General features: G+C 36.4%; 1 protein-coding gene across 2 annotated transcripts in view; it reads right to left on the bottom strand.

Annotated features, from left to right (window-relative positions):
• The window catches only part of LOC149808331 (axin interactor, dorsalization-associated protein-like), a 49,809-nt gene that overhangs the window by 21,824 nt on the left and 11,888 nt on the right, over positions 1–16,097 (bottom strand). The window contains exons 5-8 of one of the 2 annotated variants that reach the window (XM_089975884.1): positions 14,394–14,484; positions 10,910–10,947; positions 8,361–8,489; positions 6,243–6,365 (exon numbers count right to left, since the gene is read on the bottom strand). In XM_089975884.1, the coding sequence (XP_089832010.1) occupies positions 6,243–6,365; positions 8,361–8,489; positions 10,910–10,947; positions 14,394–14,484 (381 nt within the window). The remainder of the gene's footprint in view (positions 1–6,242; positions 6,366–8,360; positions 8,490–10,909; positions 10,948–14,393; positions 14,485–16,097) is intronic. The other variant, XM_089975885.1, reaches the window with a different exon arrangement.

The raw sequence follows: 16,097 nt of genomic DNA, 5'->3' as shown, positions 1-16,097 counted from the left end.
TGTGCAAGGACTAGAGTACTAATTACTGCATCATGATCAGATTACTCCTTTTGCAAGGACTAGAGTACAAATTACTGCACCAGGATCAGACTGCTCCATGTGCAAGGACTAGAGTACTAATTACTGCACCAGGATCAGACTGCTCCATGTGCAAGGACTAGAGTACTAATTACTGCACCAGGATCAGACTACTCCATGTGCAAGGACTAGAGTACAAATTACTGTACCAGGATCAGACTGCTCCATGTGCAAGGACTAGAGTACTAATTACTGCACCAGGATCAGACTGCTCCATGTGCAAGGACTAGAGTACTAATTACTGCACCATGATCAGACTACTCCATGTGCAAGGACTAGAGTACAAATTACTGTACCAGGATCAGACTGCTCCATGTGCAAGGACTAGAGTACTAATTACTGCATCATGATCAGACTACTCCATATGCAAGGACTAGAGTACTAATCACTGTACCAGGATCAGACAGCTCCATGTGCAAGGACTAGAGTACTAATTACTGCACCATGATCAGACTACTCCATGTGCAAGGACTAGAGTACAAATTACTGTACCAGGATCAGACAGCTCCATGTGCAAGGACTAGAGTACAAATTACTGCACCAGGATCAGACTGCTCCATGTGCAAGGACGAGAGTACTAATTACTGCACCATGATCAGACTGCTCCATGTGCAAGGACTAGAGTACTAATTACTGCACCATGATCAGACTACTCCATGTGCAAGGACTAGAGTACAAATTACTGTACCAGGATCAGACTGCTCCATGTGCAAGGACTAGAGTACTAATTACTGCATCATGATCAGACTACTCCATGTGCAAGGACTAGAGTACTAATTACTGTACCAGGATCAGACAGCTCCATGTGCAAGGACTAGAGTACTAATTACTGCATCATGATCAGACTACTCCATGTGGAAGGACTAGAGTACAAATTACTGCACCAGGATCAGACTGCTCCATGTGCAAGGACTAGAGTACAAATTACTGCACCAGGATCAGACTGCTCCATGTGCAAGGACTAGAGTACTAATTACTGCACCATGATCAGACTGCTCCATGTGCAAGGACTACAGTACAAATTACTGTACCAGGATCAGACTGCTCCATGTGCAAGGACTAGAGAACAAATTACTGTACCAGGATCAGACAACTCCATGTGCAAGGACTAGAGTACTAATTACTGTACCAGGATCAGACAGCTCCATGTGCAAGGACTAGAGTACTAATTACTGCATCATGATCAGACTACTCCATGTGCAAGGACTAGAGTACAAATTACTGCACCAGGATCAGACTGCTCCATGTGCAAGGACTAGAGTAATAATTACTGCACCAGGATCAGACTGCTCCATGTGCAAGGACTAGAGTACTAATTACTGCATCATGATCAGACTACTCCATGTGCAAGGACTAGAGTACAAATTACTGTACCAGGATCAGACAGCTCCATGTGCAAGGACTAGAGTACTAATTACTGCATCATGATCAGACTACTCCTTTCGCAAGGACGAGAGTACAAATTACTGTACCAGGATCAGACTGCTCCATGCACAAGGACTAGAGTACTAATTACTGCATCATGATCAGACTACTCCATGTGCAAGGACTAGAGTACTAATTACTGTACCAGGATCAGACAGCTCCATGTGCAAGGACTAGAGTACTAATTACTGCATCATGATCAGATTACTCCTTTTGCAAGGACGAGAGTACAAATTACTGTACCAGGATCAGATTGCTCCATGTGCAAGGACTAGAGTACAAATTACTGTACCAGGATCAGACTGCAAGGACTAGAGTACTAATTACTGCATCATGATCAGACTACTCCTTTTGTAAGGATGAGAATACAAATTACTGTACCAGGATCAGACTGCTCCATGTGCAAGGACTAGAGTACAAATTACTGCACCATGATCAGACTACTCCATGTGAAAGGACTAGAGTACTAATTACTGCACCATGATCAGACTGCTCCATGTGCAAGGACTAGAGTACAAATTACTGTACCAGGATCAGACTGCTCCATGTGCAAGGACTAGAGTACTAATTACTGCACCGTGATCTGACTGCTCCATGTGCAAGGACTAGAGTACAAATTACTGTACCAGGATCAGACAGCTCCATGTGCAAGGACTAGAGTACTAATTACTGCTTCATGATCAGACTACTCCTTTCGCAAGGACGAGAGTACAAAGGACTAGAGTACAAATTACTGTACCAGGATCAGACTGCTCCATGTGCAAGGACTAGAGTACTAATTACTGCATCATGATCAGACTACTCCATGTGAAAGGAGTAGAGTACTAATTACTGTACCAGGATCAGACTGCTCCATGTGCAAGGACTAGAGTACAAATTACTGTACCAGGATCAGACAGCTCCATGTGCAAGGACTAGAGTACTAATTACTGCATCATGATCAGACTACTCCATGTGCAAGGACTAGAGTACAAATTACTGCACCAGGATCAGACTGCTCCATGTGCAAGGACTACAGTACTAATTACTGCACCATGATCAGACTGCTCCATGTGCAAGGACTAGAGTACAAATTACTGTACCAGGATCAGACTGCTCCATGTGCAAGGACTAGAGTACAAATTACTGTACCAGGATCAGACAGCTCCATGTGCAAGGACTAGAGTACTAATTACTGCATCATGATCAGTCTACTCCATGTGCAAGGACTAGAGTACAAATTACTGTACCAGGATCAGACTGCTCCATGTGCAAGGACTAGAGTACTAATTACTGCATCATGATCAGACTACTCCTTTCGTAAGGATGAGAGTACAAATTACTGTACCAGGATCAGACTGCTCCATGTGCAAGGACTAGAGTACAAATTACTGCACCATGATCAGACTACTCCATGTGAAAGGACTAGAGTACTAATTACTGTACCAGGATCAGACTGCTCCATGTGCAAGGACTAGAGTACAAATTACTGTACCAGGATCAGACAGCTCCATGTGCAAGGACTAGAGTACTAATTACTGTACCAGGATCAGACAGCTCCATGTGCAAGGACTAGAGTAAAAATTACTGCACCAGGACCAGACTGCTCCATATGCAAGGACTAGAGTACAAATTACTGCACCAAGATCAGACTGCTCCATGTGCAAAGACTAGAGTACAAATTACAGGATCAAACATGTGCAAGGACTAGAGTATAAATTAATTGCAGCAACCACAAAAACCACTAAAACTGGTATACTACATAACTCAGTAATCGATCAGAAAGTTTCTTGATGAATATATTTAAGACATTTATTTATTTTTACAGATGGTTGATAAATATTCATGATAATATCAAAAAGTCTGAATCATGGTAAAGTGACTTGTCATCCAGTAGTAATGACTTGTCATCCAGAGTTCATTATTTCCTACATGTTTTCTGGTTACATTCACCTAAATAATCACCTATGATGACTACCTGACTGTCAATAATGCATATGTTACTGAAAACAGCAAAACATGTGATCTGGCTATTGACAGATGCATAACCTTGTTGGACAGGGTTACAATTTGTTTATGGACAGTCAAAACTGTTCCCAGGATTATACGACTTAGGAATAACTGCCACTGTCACAGTCTGTTGCACTAATGAGGGATTCCACAAACTCTGAAGGGCAAAAGCTGTCCATTTCTTTTTGCCTGAGAAGCTGGTTTTTGTTTGTTTGGCTTTAGCTGCTAACTCAAAATGTTTTTCTGTACACATTTAACACTTTGCACATTAAACTATGTTACTGTTTCAACATCTTTTCATTATTTTTTATGAAGAATCTGACATTTTTTCCACCGTATAATGTACATGTCTTCAAGGTATCAGGGCCAAACTTCAATTTAAAAAGGATAATCAAATAATTATTCAATAATGGGTATTAGGGTTCATACAGCTGTTGGTACATTGGTTTAAAAAAAATCAACATTTTCCAGACTGGCTTGAAACTTTTTCCAGATCATCTGTGATATCACATATAGTCGCTTATAAGTTGATTCAACTATAAGTTGACCTCCCCACTTTTAGGGCTATAAAAAGCTAATTTCTTTGACCATCCTATAAATTGGATTGTATTTTTCTGTTTGAAGAGGTGATCAAGTACCTTCCAGTTCACATTTGGTACATCCATTGCAAGTTGCACAAGTCCTCGTGTACCAAAGGAAGGGTCGGCATCCTTAAACATAATATATTCTTCAGTGGCATGGCTATGGAATTCAGAAGGATAAAACTGTGTGGCCAAGCAGCAGTGGGTAAATCCTACAACTATTTTTAGGAGGGTTATTTTGCGAAAATAAAGCTTCCTACAAAAACGAAAACACAAGGTCAATAACGTCAAACTGAAGCCTCTAACCGAATGAGACTTCTTCTTGCTTTTGTATCACTGAGAAATCAATGATGTCCATATTGTACAAATATAATAAATATTATGAATTTTTATATTGTGTTCGATGTAGAGCATCCACCCACACAAATGGATTAACAACAATAATAACAAAAAATAAAGACAACAATAACAAAAAAACAAACAAAAGCATGTGCTTACAGGCAAGTATGTGAAATATGGTACAAATAAATACAAATTTATTTCATCTCGTACAAAGACAGGTGGTGATATTGCTGCTTCACTGGGAAAATTACCAGGGCCTCTATGGGCTAATTATCCTGGTGAGAAGCATCTTCTTGATATAATTATTGTGGTCCTGGAACCCAACCTGACATCCAACTTGACGAGAAAGACCAACCAAGACCTGGAGAGTATCCATCAAATGCGACTGATTAAGCATGCCATATTCATGATGTCATGTACTGAAATCCAGATTTACAACGTTGACATTGCAGACGTGAAGCTGATACACATGTTCAAGTCTGTAAAAATTAAATCTCTCACAGAATCATTAGCTAATTGGTTGGTAAGATCTGCAATGAAAGGTAAACTAGTGCTAGGGGCTGGTAAAAAATCATAGATAACTATTATAATGGAATCGATTTATTATAGCCCAAGAGGATATTGGAGGGGTAGAGCAGTGATTAGTGAACTTTTGATGCAATAAATGACACACATTCTGCTGCTGCAAATTGGTTAGCATGACAGGCAATATGGCAAATTTATCTACCACCCACCAAAAAAAATTCAGTACACACATTTTGATGTCAGCGCTCCCAATGAAGTTCATCAAGCAGATATTTTATTTTTACCACATGATACTATTAAAACATATCAACGTCAATCACGCACATACAAATACACATTAACTGTCACTGATGTTGCAAGTAGATATGAAGAAGCAGAACCACTATCAACAAAAACATCAACTGTCATTGCATCTGCATTTGAATGAATTTATCAGTGCGGTGGTCTACAATGGCCACAGCTACTACAAATTGATCCTGGCAAAGAATTTCTTGGTGCAGTAACGTCGATGATGAAACAACATAATGTCAAAATTGTACTTGGACACATCGCAATTTATCGCAATCAGGCAATTGTTTTAATTGAACACTTGCTGAGCAGTTGATTGGCTATCAGTATGCGCAGGAAATATCCTTGAATAAAGTTCAGAAAGACAAGAGATCTCATGAATGGGACCAAGTGTGATAGCTGTGCTAAATAATGAAATTACTCGTGCAACTTCTATGCAACCCATCAGCGCGATCACAAAAAGACCAATAGAATGGCATGACTCCTTCTCAAAACAATCAGTACTAGGTAATGTGACTGTAAGATATTTAGATGAAACTGGTGAACCTCAAGGTGGTAAAAAAAAGAGAGACTGATCCTATCTGGAGTGTAACCACACATAACATTTCCAGTGTGGTAAGATCGAAAGGTAGAACTGCAATCCACACTCTTGATTCAACTGCTCCTCAATGTGGATTTGTATGCAAACAATTACAAGTAATTCCTGAGGATACACAATTACGACCATCTTCACTTCTGTGAAAGCAGGACATCAATGCCTCTACATCGATTACACTCAAGATAGGTCAGCATCACATTTTCGCATGTGTGACCAAGATTACTATTAATACTATCCAAGGTAAACTGTCTTGGATTATTATTCGAACACTGCCACAAAATTATTGTGTTACAACTTGCACAATGATTATTTTATATCTGAAAATGAAGTCATAGAGTAAGCCAAGAAAGGTGATATTCATCAAGGCCACTAAAATACTGTGACTTACATTATATAAACTAAATGTGATAACATACCTGGTGGGAGACTATCAATGGATTTCTGTATATGAACATCTATATTAAAGATTACATAGTTGTCCTCTTTGGCTATTGCTACTGGCGTATCTTGAAGTGACGTCAGATCTGATCCCTGGGAGTCTGAAAGATACAGAATAATTCTAAAAATGTAACCTGATGAAATGCTGAATGGTAAGCTTACCCATAATCAAACTTTTTTATTTTTTTTATTCTTGGAAGAAACAAAGATATAATGGTTTAGAGGAATGCAAATGTGCCCTAAGTGCAACCATGTATCACTGTGTGCTAAGCATATATGTACTACATATGGTAAAGCACACCCTCACTATAAGGCCCTTTAGTATAACAATATTCCTATTATAAGACAGGTGTGGTCATGGATCAGATTTTATTTCCTATATATTTATTTATTATATACTCCTTTTTTTTGCTGTTCTTAGTAAACACCGCTAAGTTATTTTCAGTCTCATCTGGAACTCACAGCTCATTGATTTCTCCCCAAAAGCATTGATTTCTCCCCAAAAAGCATTGATTTCTCCCCAAAAGCATACCATTCAAACAGTTTGCAAATTGTAAATGGTGGTGGATTTGAGCTGTTGTGCAGAAATGAAATTGAGAACCGATGGCTTGAAGGATGGATGGACATCATAAAATAGTAACCTCATTCTTATGTCAGGTTTGTAACAAATTAAACACATACACATATACATGTGACACAGTTTATTACTCTCTGATCCCTAACTACAGAAGTAAAAATATAAAGCAGAAAGTATAAAAATTACCCATCAATATTAAACAGATAGAGAAATGGACAAATAGGTGTGTAGCTTGATAGGTAGGGAGGAAGACAGATATTACTTGTATACATAGAAAGGAGCATTTGTGATAAAATTGCTAATTCTGTGCTTTGTGGGTTGCTGTAATTATAATTAATGATGACACATTTTATGGTCATCTTATTTGTCACAATGATACTAGTTTCAGTCAACTTCTTTCTCAACAAACAACCTGATGGTGATGAGATGACCTATTCAGCTTGATTTTATAATAAACCTGTGCAAGGGAATGGTGTCAGAGATAACCAACACAAGATGTGATACCATATGTATTTTGTTGTATGAGTAATAATCAGTTTGAAGATTTATTTAAAAACATGTGAAGAATGAATTAACTAGACGCTGACATCTTTTGTGACAGAACGACATCTGATTCTTGGTAAACAAGCACAAAAAACCATCTATAATGCTATGGTTAATTTTTACAAGTAATACTGACAATGACAGCTACAGTGCTAAACAGGATACACTGGGTCCAGCAACGTCCCAAACTCAACACCATCTACACTTCTTAAATAGTAAGAAATTCTATCATTATAAACCAGATTTTAGAATGGACAAATGACCAAATATTCTTCTGCACTGACCTTGTGATCCAATATAGTCACCATCTTCTGCTTATTAGCAAAAGTTTTTTTCAAACAAAAAGATGACACTTTTCCTGGTAAATATGACTGCATGAAAATACAATGGTCAACTTTCAGCTAAAAGTTTACAATATGGAGTGAAAAGAAAAATACCATACTGATTCTGAGTTTTACAAAATTCAATCTTCTATCTGTGGTTGAAATTTCAGCTCTGTAACTCAACTTGTATGGAGCTATGCCAATTTCCAGTCACCCTCTCACAGCTTTGATTGGCAACATTCAAACAAGGAACAGACAGAAAATTTCCTTGTAAGGCCATTGCAGTGGAACTGGATGAGACAAAACTACATAGGATGCTATAAGATGGTCACAAACCCAAGTTTTGAATTAGAAAATGGTCAGCACTGTATTTTGTACTGATATGTATTGTATATTGCATGTCCCAAGCATTCAGTTGAAAAAAATGTCCATGCTACTTTTGTAAATGTATTTGTTTAGTGGTGTAGATGGATGTACACATACATTAAATCATCACCTTCATACTCAGTTCATTTGTCATATTTTAGACATAGAAATCTTGCAATTGTCATGAGTCAAAGTGTAAATGTTATGAACTTAAATAAACTCATGACCTCTTTGTCTGCTAAATTCTCCAAAAATAGTTACCCTCTTGAAACTGTGATTTACATTACCTTTGACGGAGACTTGAATACGGGGGTCAATGTACTGTGTGGCATCCTTTAGTCCAATCTTCTCAATCCGAATGGTTAGCACTGACTTACCACCAAAGTGAACTGGCTTAGGTAACAGACTCCCTTTTGCTGAAAACAGAGAGTAACACAAGTATAATTCATTCTGATATAATGGTTCAGTGATTTTGTTGTGTAATGTAAATATAAGTAAGATGTTTAATACAGCTTTTTAAAAAAAATGTCAGCATGCCATAAATGTCATTCACAAATTACAGTTCTCCCTTCAAGTAACATTTGTCATTAACACTCTAACACATGCTGATATCCATGAACTATCAACTAATACTATCTGTGACAACAGTGTCAGCATCATGTGATTTCCAGGCACAATGCCATCTCAACAGACTTTCATGCTTAATGTCTGTCATCTAATTGCACTCTATATCATAAACAAATTAAAACTGTAATACCTTAAAATGTTTCAGTGCGCACTAAAAACTGAACATTATTTCACACTGTGAAAGTGTCAACATTAAATACTTGATTTCATGTCATGTGTTTGTCTTCTCTGGTGATAGGGCAATTAGTGTACCCTCTTGATAGTGCTGATAGGCTATTAGTGCATCCTCTTGATAGTGCCGATAGGGCAAATAGTGCACAGCTTTATAGTGTTGATAGGGCAATTAGTTCACCCTTTTGATAATACTGATAGGGCAATTAGTGCACCTGCTTGATGGTGCTGATAGGGCAATTAGTGCACTCTTTTTGGTAGTGCTGATAGGATAATTAGTGCACCCTCTTGATAGTGTTGATAGGGCAAATAGTGCACATCTTTATATAGTTGATAGGGCAATTACTGCACCCACTTGATAGTGCTGATAAGAAAATTAGTACACTCTCTGTCGTGCCGATAGGTCAATTAGTGAACTCCTCATTTATAGTGCTGATAGGGCAATTACTGAACACCTCATTTATAGTGCTGATAGGGCAATTAGTACACTCTCTGTCCTGTTGATAGGACAATTACTGAAAACCAATTTATAGTGCTGATAGGGCAATTGGAGCACCCTCTATAAAGTGCTGCTCATACAAGCCATACAAGTAACCCACATTATATTTGACGGAGTTGTATATTTAGGGATGTTCCAACAGTGCTGTGTCTTACTAGTGCATACAAATACAAAATATGGTATTTTAATAATGTGAAATTACAATATAATTGGCTTTCATTAGCTAAGAGCTTAAATTTAATAAAATAAAATTTAAGTTTTTATTATAAAACAATTCAAACAATTTAATGGGATTCGTGACCATACCCACATTATAATGATGAAGCAGTGGTATATTGATAGGCACTGTAATGATCAACCACTATTAACTGGAGGCAAATGTTTTTAGAGTTACCTCTCTTTGTAAATCATAATACAAAACAATAAAATTACACTAAGACTGAACAAAGTTTGTGCACACACTTTTAGAAGCAATTATCTTTTTATTACATGGTTTACTGCAGCAATTATCTTTTTATTACATGGTTTACTGCAGCAATTATCTTTTTATTACATGGTTTACTGCATAATGACTTCAGAATTGCTGCCAAAGTTTTATGAAGGTATATACATGGAATTATAATTCCATTTATATGAAACACAGAAGAAAATGATGGATTTTATTATACTGCAATGGACATAATTCTTGATAAATGTTCATAAGAACCATAACCCTTATAATAGGATTGTTGTTGTTGTTGTGGGGTTTAACGCCATTTTTCAGCACACGATAGGCTATACATGGCGGCCAGTATTAATGGTGGAGGAAGAACCCGGGAAAACCCCGGAAAGAACCACTGACCCTCGAGAAGCTACTGGCAAGCTTTCTCACATACCCACATTGGCTGAATCTTAGACTTGAACCGCCACAGACAGAGATGAGATGGCAGTGATCCGTAACGAAGAGCGCTTTAGACCACTCGGCCACTCGGGGCCCCTTATAATAGGAAAACAAGTTATTAGATGTGTTACTGCCATATCAAAGTCATGTGCATAATTAAAATAGAAATTTATATTACCAAATATTTAAACAGCCATCAGTTTATTTTACTAAAAAGCTGAATAAAAATTCGTAAATAATTCAAAACTGAAAAACAGTATATTACATGTCCCCAAGACTTTTATTGGTCATATTTAGTCGACTTGGTTTTTTAATAATCACATGATAAACTATACTGCAACATAACAAAATCTGAGAACTCAAGTACTGCTAGAACAAGAAAGTTAAAAGAATGCAAGACACACCAATTAACCCTTCTAGATGTCACATCAAAGTTAATGGCATATTAAGTGAATGCACACAACCAGATATGTGTACATTTAGAATTACTGGCAGGTGATTTTGAGATAGTCAAATTATCTCCTTTGTAAACCTTGATGATGTAAACCATGATGCTAAGAAGTACTCAAGCAATTAAAAAAATTAAAAAGCAACCAACATTTTTAAAATATAACATTTTAAAATATTCCATGACATCAATTTTTAACACCTCTATATACCTCTTTCTCTTTGTTCCTCACCTTCAATTTCATAAAATCTGGAAGATAAAACAAACACTTTATGAAAATCTTGTAAACAAATCTCAATACAGCCAAAGCGGTTCATACCAACAACTCATGTAAAACCATCTGTGAAGTGGTTTTTATTGACAAATGGTTTTTAGATTCAAGAACATGTACTGATTTTTGTTAGGACCCAGCCTTTATACATAGGTGATCCATAATATAGAAAGGAATGCTACAGCAGGTTTGATTGCCTAATTGAACCTCTCTCAGTCTTTTAGACAAAGAATATGACAGTTGATAATACATGAAGCAGCATCTTAAAGTAATGAAGTATGATTACAGTATCAAAACAATACAGTGATTAAACCCAGTCTGTCTAACACCCTTAAAAACACCCTGAAGTGATAATGGTAAACTCTGCAAGAGGCTAATTTCCTAAGAGTAACTGATTAAGGAAAGGTGACAAAATCAATAAAGCTGGGAGTCTGTTGTATTAAAGAAAATGAGTATTACAGTTGTGTCTCCTATGCTTGGATATTGTAAAAAAACTAAATTTTTGTCTTATACATCTAGAAACATTTTAGAACAAGTGGTATTACAATGTCTTCTTCTATTCTTCTGTCTTGGGATGTTTCTGATCACAAATATGAAAATGCATGCCATTTTTGGGTTAGAAAATGTTGGGTGACAAGAGAGATTTTTCTAAATATCATTAATTGCATTTGCAGTTAAGAATAAAAACAGCATTTAGTGAAAATCACTAAGCATTGATCCAGCTGGATAGAAATAGAGGGGCATTCCATTCCCTCCCCACCTTCGGTGCCCCCCCTCAACACCCTTCTAGCTTCTGCTCGCCTCTCCAATAATCACTAAATCTCATTCATTTTCCATTTATTCCACTTAATTTTTTGTTTATTTAAAGCAGGATAAACTGTTTATTTAAAGCAGGATTAATGTACTTTTATCTGTTTCTATGTCTTCAAGATTAATGCGAAATTTCATTACTGGCATTCAGTCTTTGTATTATAAACAATGTGCTTCATTACAAAAAGTGTCCAAAATGCTACAAATGTCCTTCTTTCCATCCACACTTTAAGAATTACTTGCCAGAAAACTGCTAAGGTAATAAAAAGTAGCATAAAAACTGAGCTTTATTTAATTTTAAAGATAGGTTCCTGAAATTCATCATTTCAGCTTCCAATACTTTCAAATACCAGAAATATTTTGAAAAAGAAAATAAAAGTGGTAATGCTGGCACCTGAAAGAAGTGGTCAATTTGGTAGATTTAATGCAAATTTTCAGTTTGAAAATATCAAAACCTTTGCATTGTTTGTGTGATTTTTTTTGGTCCTAGTTATATGAGAAAAAAAATCTCTATCCAATTATACTGAAACATAATCTGGGTACCACGAACAATACAATATACAACCACCCTGTATTTAACAATCCTCGATGTAGGCACTAGTGGGGCATGGCTGAATGGGGATTACTGACCAATGGATCTCACTGACCTTGACCGGTGGTCAAGGTATGCTGTCTTGAACTAAACTTGAGGTGCAGAAATTTTTATTTTCTTACGATATTTACCTTAACTGTGACCTGTGATCTTCAGACCCCAGAATTTAATGTTTCCTTATTACCCTAAGCGCAAGCCATTCACCAAGTTTGGTCAAAGAACTTACAATATAACAAAAGTTACTCTGTAAAATCCACTTTTCTTCTAAGTCACAATGACTGTGATCTTTGACCTTTTGACTACAAACTCAGTAGATCTCTTCCATACTGTAAGTACAAATCCTCCACATGCTATGATCAATAGTCTATAATTAAATAAATTATGTGAAGAAAAACAATTTCCCCATCACTCACATTAACATATGAATTGAAATCTAATAAGTTTCTTTCCTACCCAATAAGTCCTCGACAAACTTTGGTGAAGGTATATAGTCAAGAACTTAAGTTATTGTGAAGAAACCATTTTTCTTATTTCAGTCACAGTGATTATGTCATCTGCATATTTTGGTGAAGGTATATAGTCAAGAACTCAAATTGTTGTGCAGGAACCATTTTTCTTCTTTCATCCACAATCACTTTGACCCCTTCACCTATTTTTATCCTAAACTCAATAGTTTTGTTCCATTATCAAAGTGTAAGGCACTGACAAAATGAAGTCCACATATATAATGTAGAACTAATGTTATTGTGCAGAAACCATTATTCTTCTTTCAGTTAGTGATCTTGACCTTTGACCTTTTCACCTGAATCAAACTGGCTTCTTCCTTAGCCCAAGTGCAAGCCATCCACAAAGTTTTGTCATGGTCTGTGATGTACAACTACTGTTACTATGCAGAAACCATTTTTCTTCTTGCAGTTATGGCATGGCTTCTTCCTTACCCTTAACAAATCCATCTGCAAAGCTTGGTAACTGTGGATGGTGGATGTGAGTCACTTTTTCAGGTGTCATATTATCTCTAACTGCAGCTGCTCTCAGCCAAAGAAAAGTTTCACTTTTTTTAAATTTCTTCATCACAATAATAAAAAGCACACTGCAATTAGTGTGTCTAATGCACCCTACTTACCAAGTTCATTTATATGGTGGAAAAGGTAAACCCAAGCTTTGTGCACATTATATATATATATCCACCATCAAAACATTATTTTTTTTTTACACTAATATACAGTCAAAATTTGTGAAGACCATTCATGGGACTTTAGAAAAGTGGTCTTATTTCCTTGTTCTAACACTGTTATGGAAGTGAATGAGTATACTTCCTTATCATTAGACTGCCTAATAATGAAGTACACTACCATGTACATGCCTTATAACATTAACTATGTTTGTATTAATGACCTTATAGTGAGAGAGTGCTGTAATGAGGTCTACTAAAAGTTGTCCCCAATATCTGGGTTTGTTATCATTGTAGTGGAATGGTCTTAAAAATACTGCAATTATTTTAAAACCAATTATCACACAAAGAGACATCTGCCACGAAATAATCTGAAGTGCTTCAACAGCAAACAAGGGAATTAGTGTACAAGAAGACTCTCAGTTGAATGGGTACACAACAAGACTCTCTCAAGTTTAAGTTTATATTGCCTAATTTGTTATATGGTACAATATCCTTAATACACTATACAAATATAATTTTGTAACTAAAATGAGTGTCTTCTGTCCATGTTAGACAGGTGTCTTATATATAAAGGATGGTGATAGATGGTTTTCAAATTAACATTCAGAACATGCTGAATTTTGGGGCCAGCAACTACTAATGCAAATAGTGAAATTCTTCAAACAAATTGCTTGTTCATTCTAAACATTATTGCTTTCAGGCCACCAGGCAGGGAACAATTTCAAAATGCTGATAACAGAATGGTTTTGAACTGGGGTTCCTGAAAGGATTTTTTTTATGAATGTCATTTTATATTGATGTGCCCTGCAGATTGCAGTGTAGTGTATAAAATTCATCATGGCCATTACTGGTTGGTGGGAGCTGTCTGTGCCTGAAGCTGGGCTGCTACCACATCAACGGGGAAGTCCTTTGACCGTGTATTCAGTAACTTCTTGAATGCTGTAATACAACACAGTATCCTGGATATGACATGTACAAAATTTAGTCACACAATAAATTACAGGGAACCACTTTACAAGAAAACCCGAGAAAACAAATAGAAATGATTCTTAAAATAGAACTTGGCTATTAAAGAAAACAGAATAAAACCCTAGATTTTGCAACCTTTAAAATTTCAATTAGTACTTTGTTATATTGCTCAGTCCAAGTCGGTATGCAACTAGGTGTTACTATTTGCAAATGTTAAGTGTGTGGTTTAATGTACATGCACAAGACTTATGTAAAACACAATGTAATTATATATATATATATATATATATATATATATATATATATATATATATATATATATATATATATATATATATATATATACATATACATATACACACACACACACACACACACACAAGTGGACAAGATTTTGTATGAATCCCTTTCTGGCAGTGATCCAAAGTATGATGTATTCATAAAACCTAAAAACTTAGACCCTGACCAAAAAGAAGATAAAAAGATTTTAAAATACTTAATCTCAATGAATCATTCGTATAAAAACATCAACAAGATTAACATAAAACAGACTGGACTGTGTATCTCATTTTATCACAGAGATGAGAAATTAAGCACTGTAGTTTTCAAACTTTGAAGAAAGAAATTTTAATTCAAGCTCAAAATTAGATATAACCACTGCTTTAGAGTACAAATGTACTCAAACAGAGATTGCCAGTTGAAGAACCAAAGTTCAAAAATATTTCAATTATTCATATAATAGTGAGGAAAGTTGTTCATTCCCAACTGGGACTTTGGGCTCATGTTTATTCCCAAATGGGTTAAAACTATCCCAATTCATAATCGGAACCAAGTGCACTTAGTAGACACCTACAGAGACAACAAAATTCAAATTCAAGCATTTCCATCACTTTTCCAAGACAAGTAGTGATAACAAGATTTTCAAGACAAGTAATGAAAACAAGATTTTCAAGATAGACACAACTAACTGGCATCAAATGAAGTCTTTAGTGAAAACTCCATGCACATATGATGACAAATAAAAGAGAAATAGTGATATAAAGGATTTGCAAAATGGCCTCCATGGTCTGATTAGCACCATTTTCATTTAGAACCAACTAGACATCAATAAAAGTATTTTAGTGAAAACCCCATATTGATACAACTATTCAGAAGGAGTAGCGATAATAACATTTTTAATACTGCTGCCATGGTAGCCATGTTGTATGATAGATCAGCTCAATTTCATTTAGAACCAAGCAGACATCATACAAAGAATTTTAGTGAAAACTCCATGCTGAAATGACCATCCACTCAGAAGGTTGTTGTTGTTGTGGGGTTTAACGCCATTTTTCAGCACATGATAGGCTATAAATGACGGCCAGTATTAATGGTGGAGGAAGAACCTGGGAAACCCCCAGAAAGAACCACCGACCCACGAGAAGCTACTGGCAAGCTTTTTCACATACCAACACTGGCCAAATCCAAGACTCGAACCCACGCAGACAGTGGTGAGACAGCAGTGATCCGTAACAGAGAGTGCTTTAGACCACTTGGGGCCCCTTCCACTCAGAGGGAATAGCAATAACAATATTAATAGCAAG

This window comes from Sinohyriopsis cumingii, chromosome 1 (assembly GCF_028554795.1).
Source record: "Sinohyriopsis cumingii isolate HCF-2022 chromosome 1, ASM2855479v2, whole genome shotgun sequence".
Taxonomy (NCBI): domain Eukaryota; kingdom Metazoa; phylum Mollusca; class Bivalvia; order Unionida; family Unionidae; genus Sinohyriopsis; species Sinohyriopsis cumingii.
The sequence above is the reverse complement of the archived record's forward strand: the minus strand, read 5'-3'. Positions and strand labels throughout refer to the sequence as shown.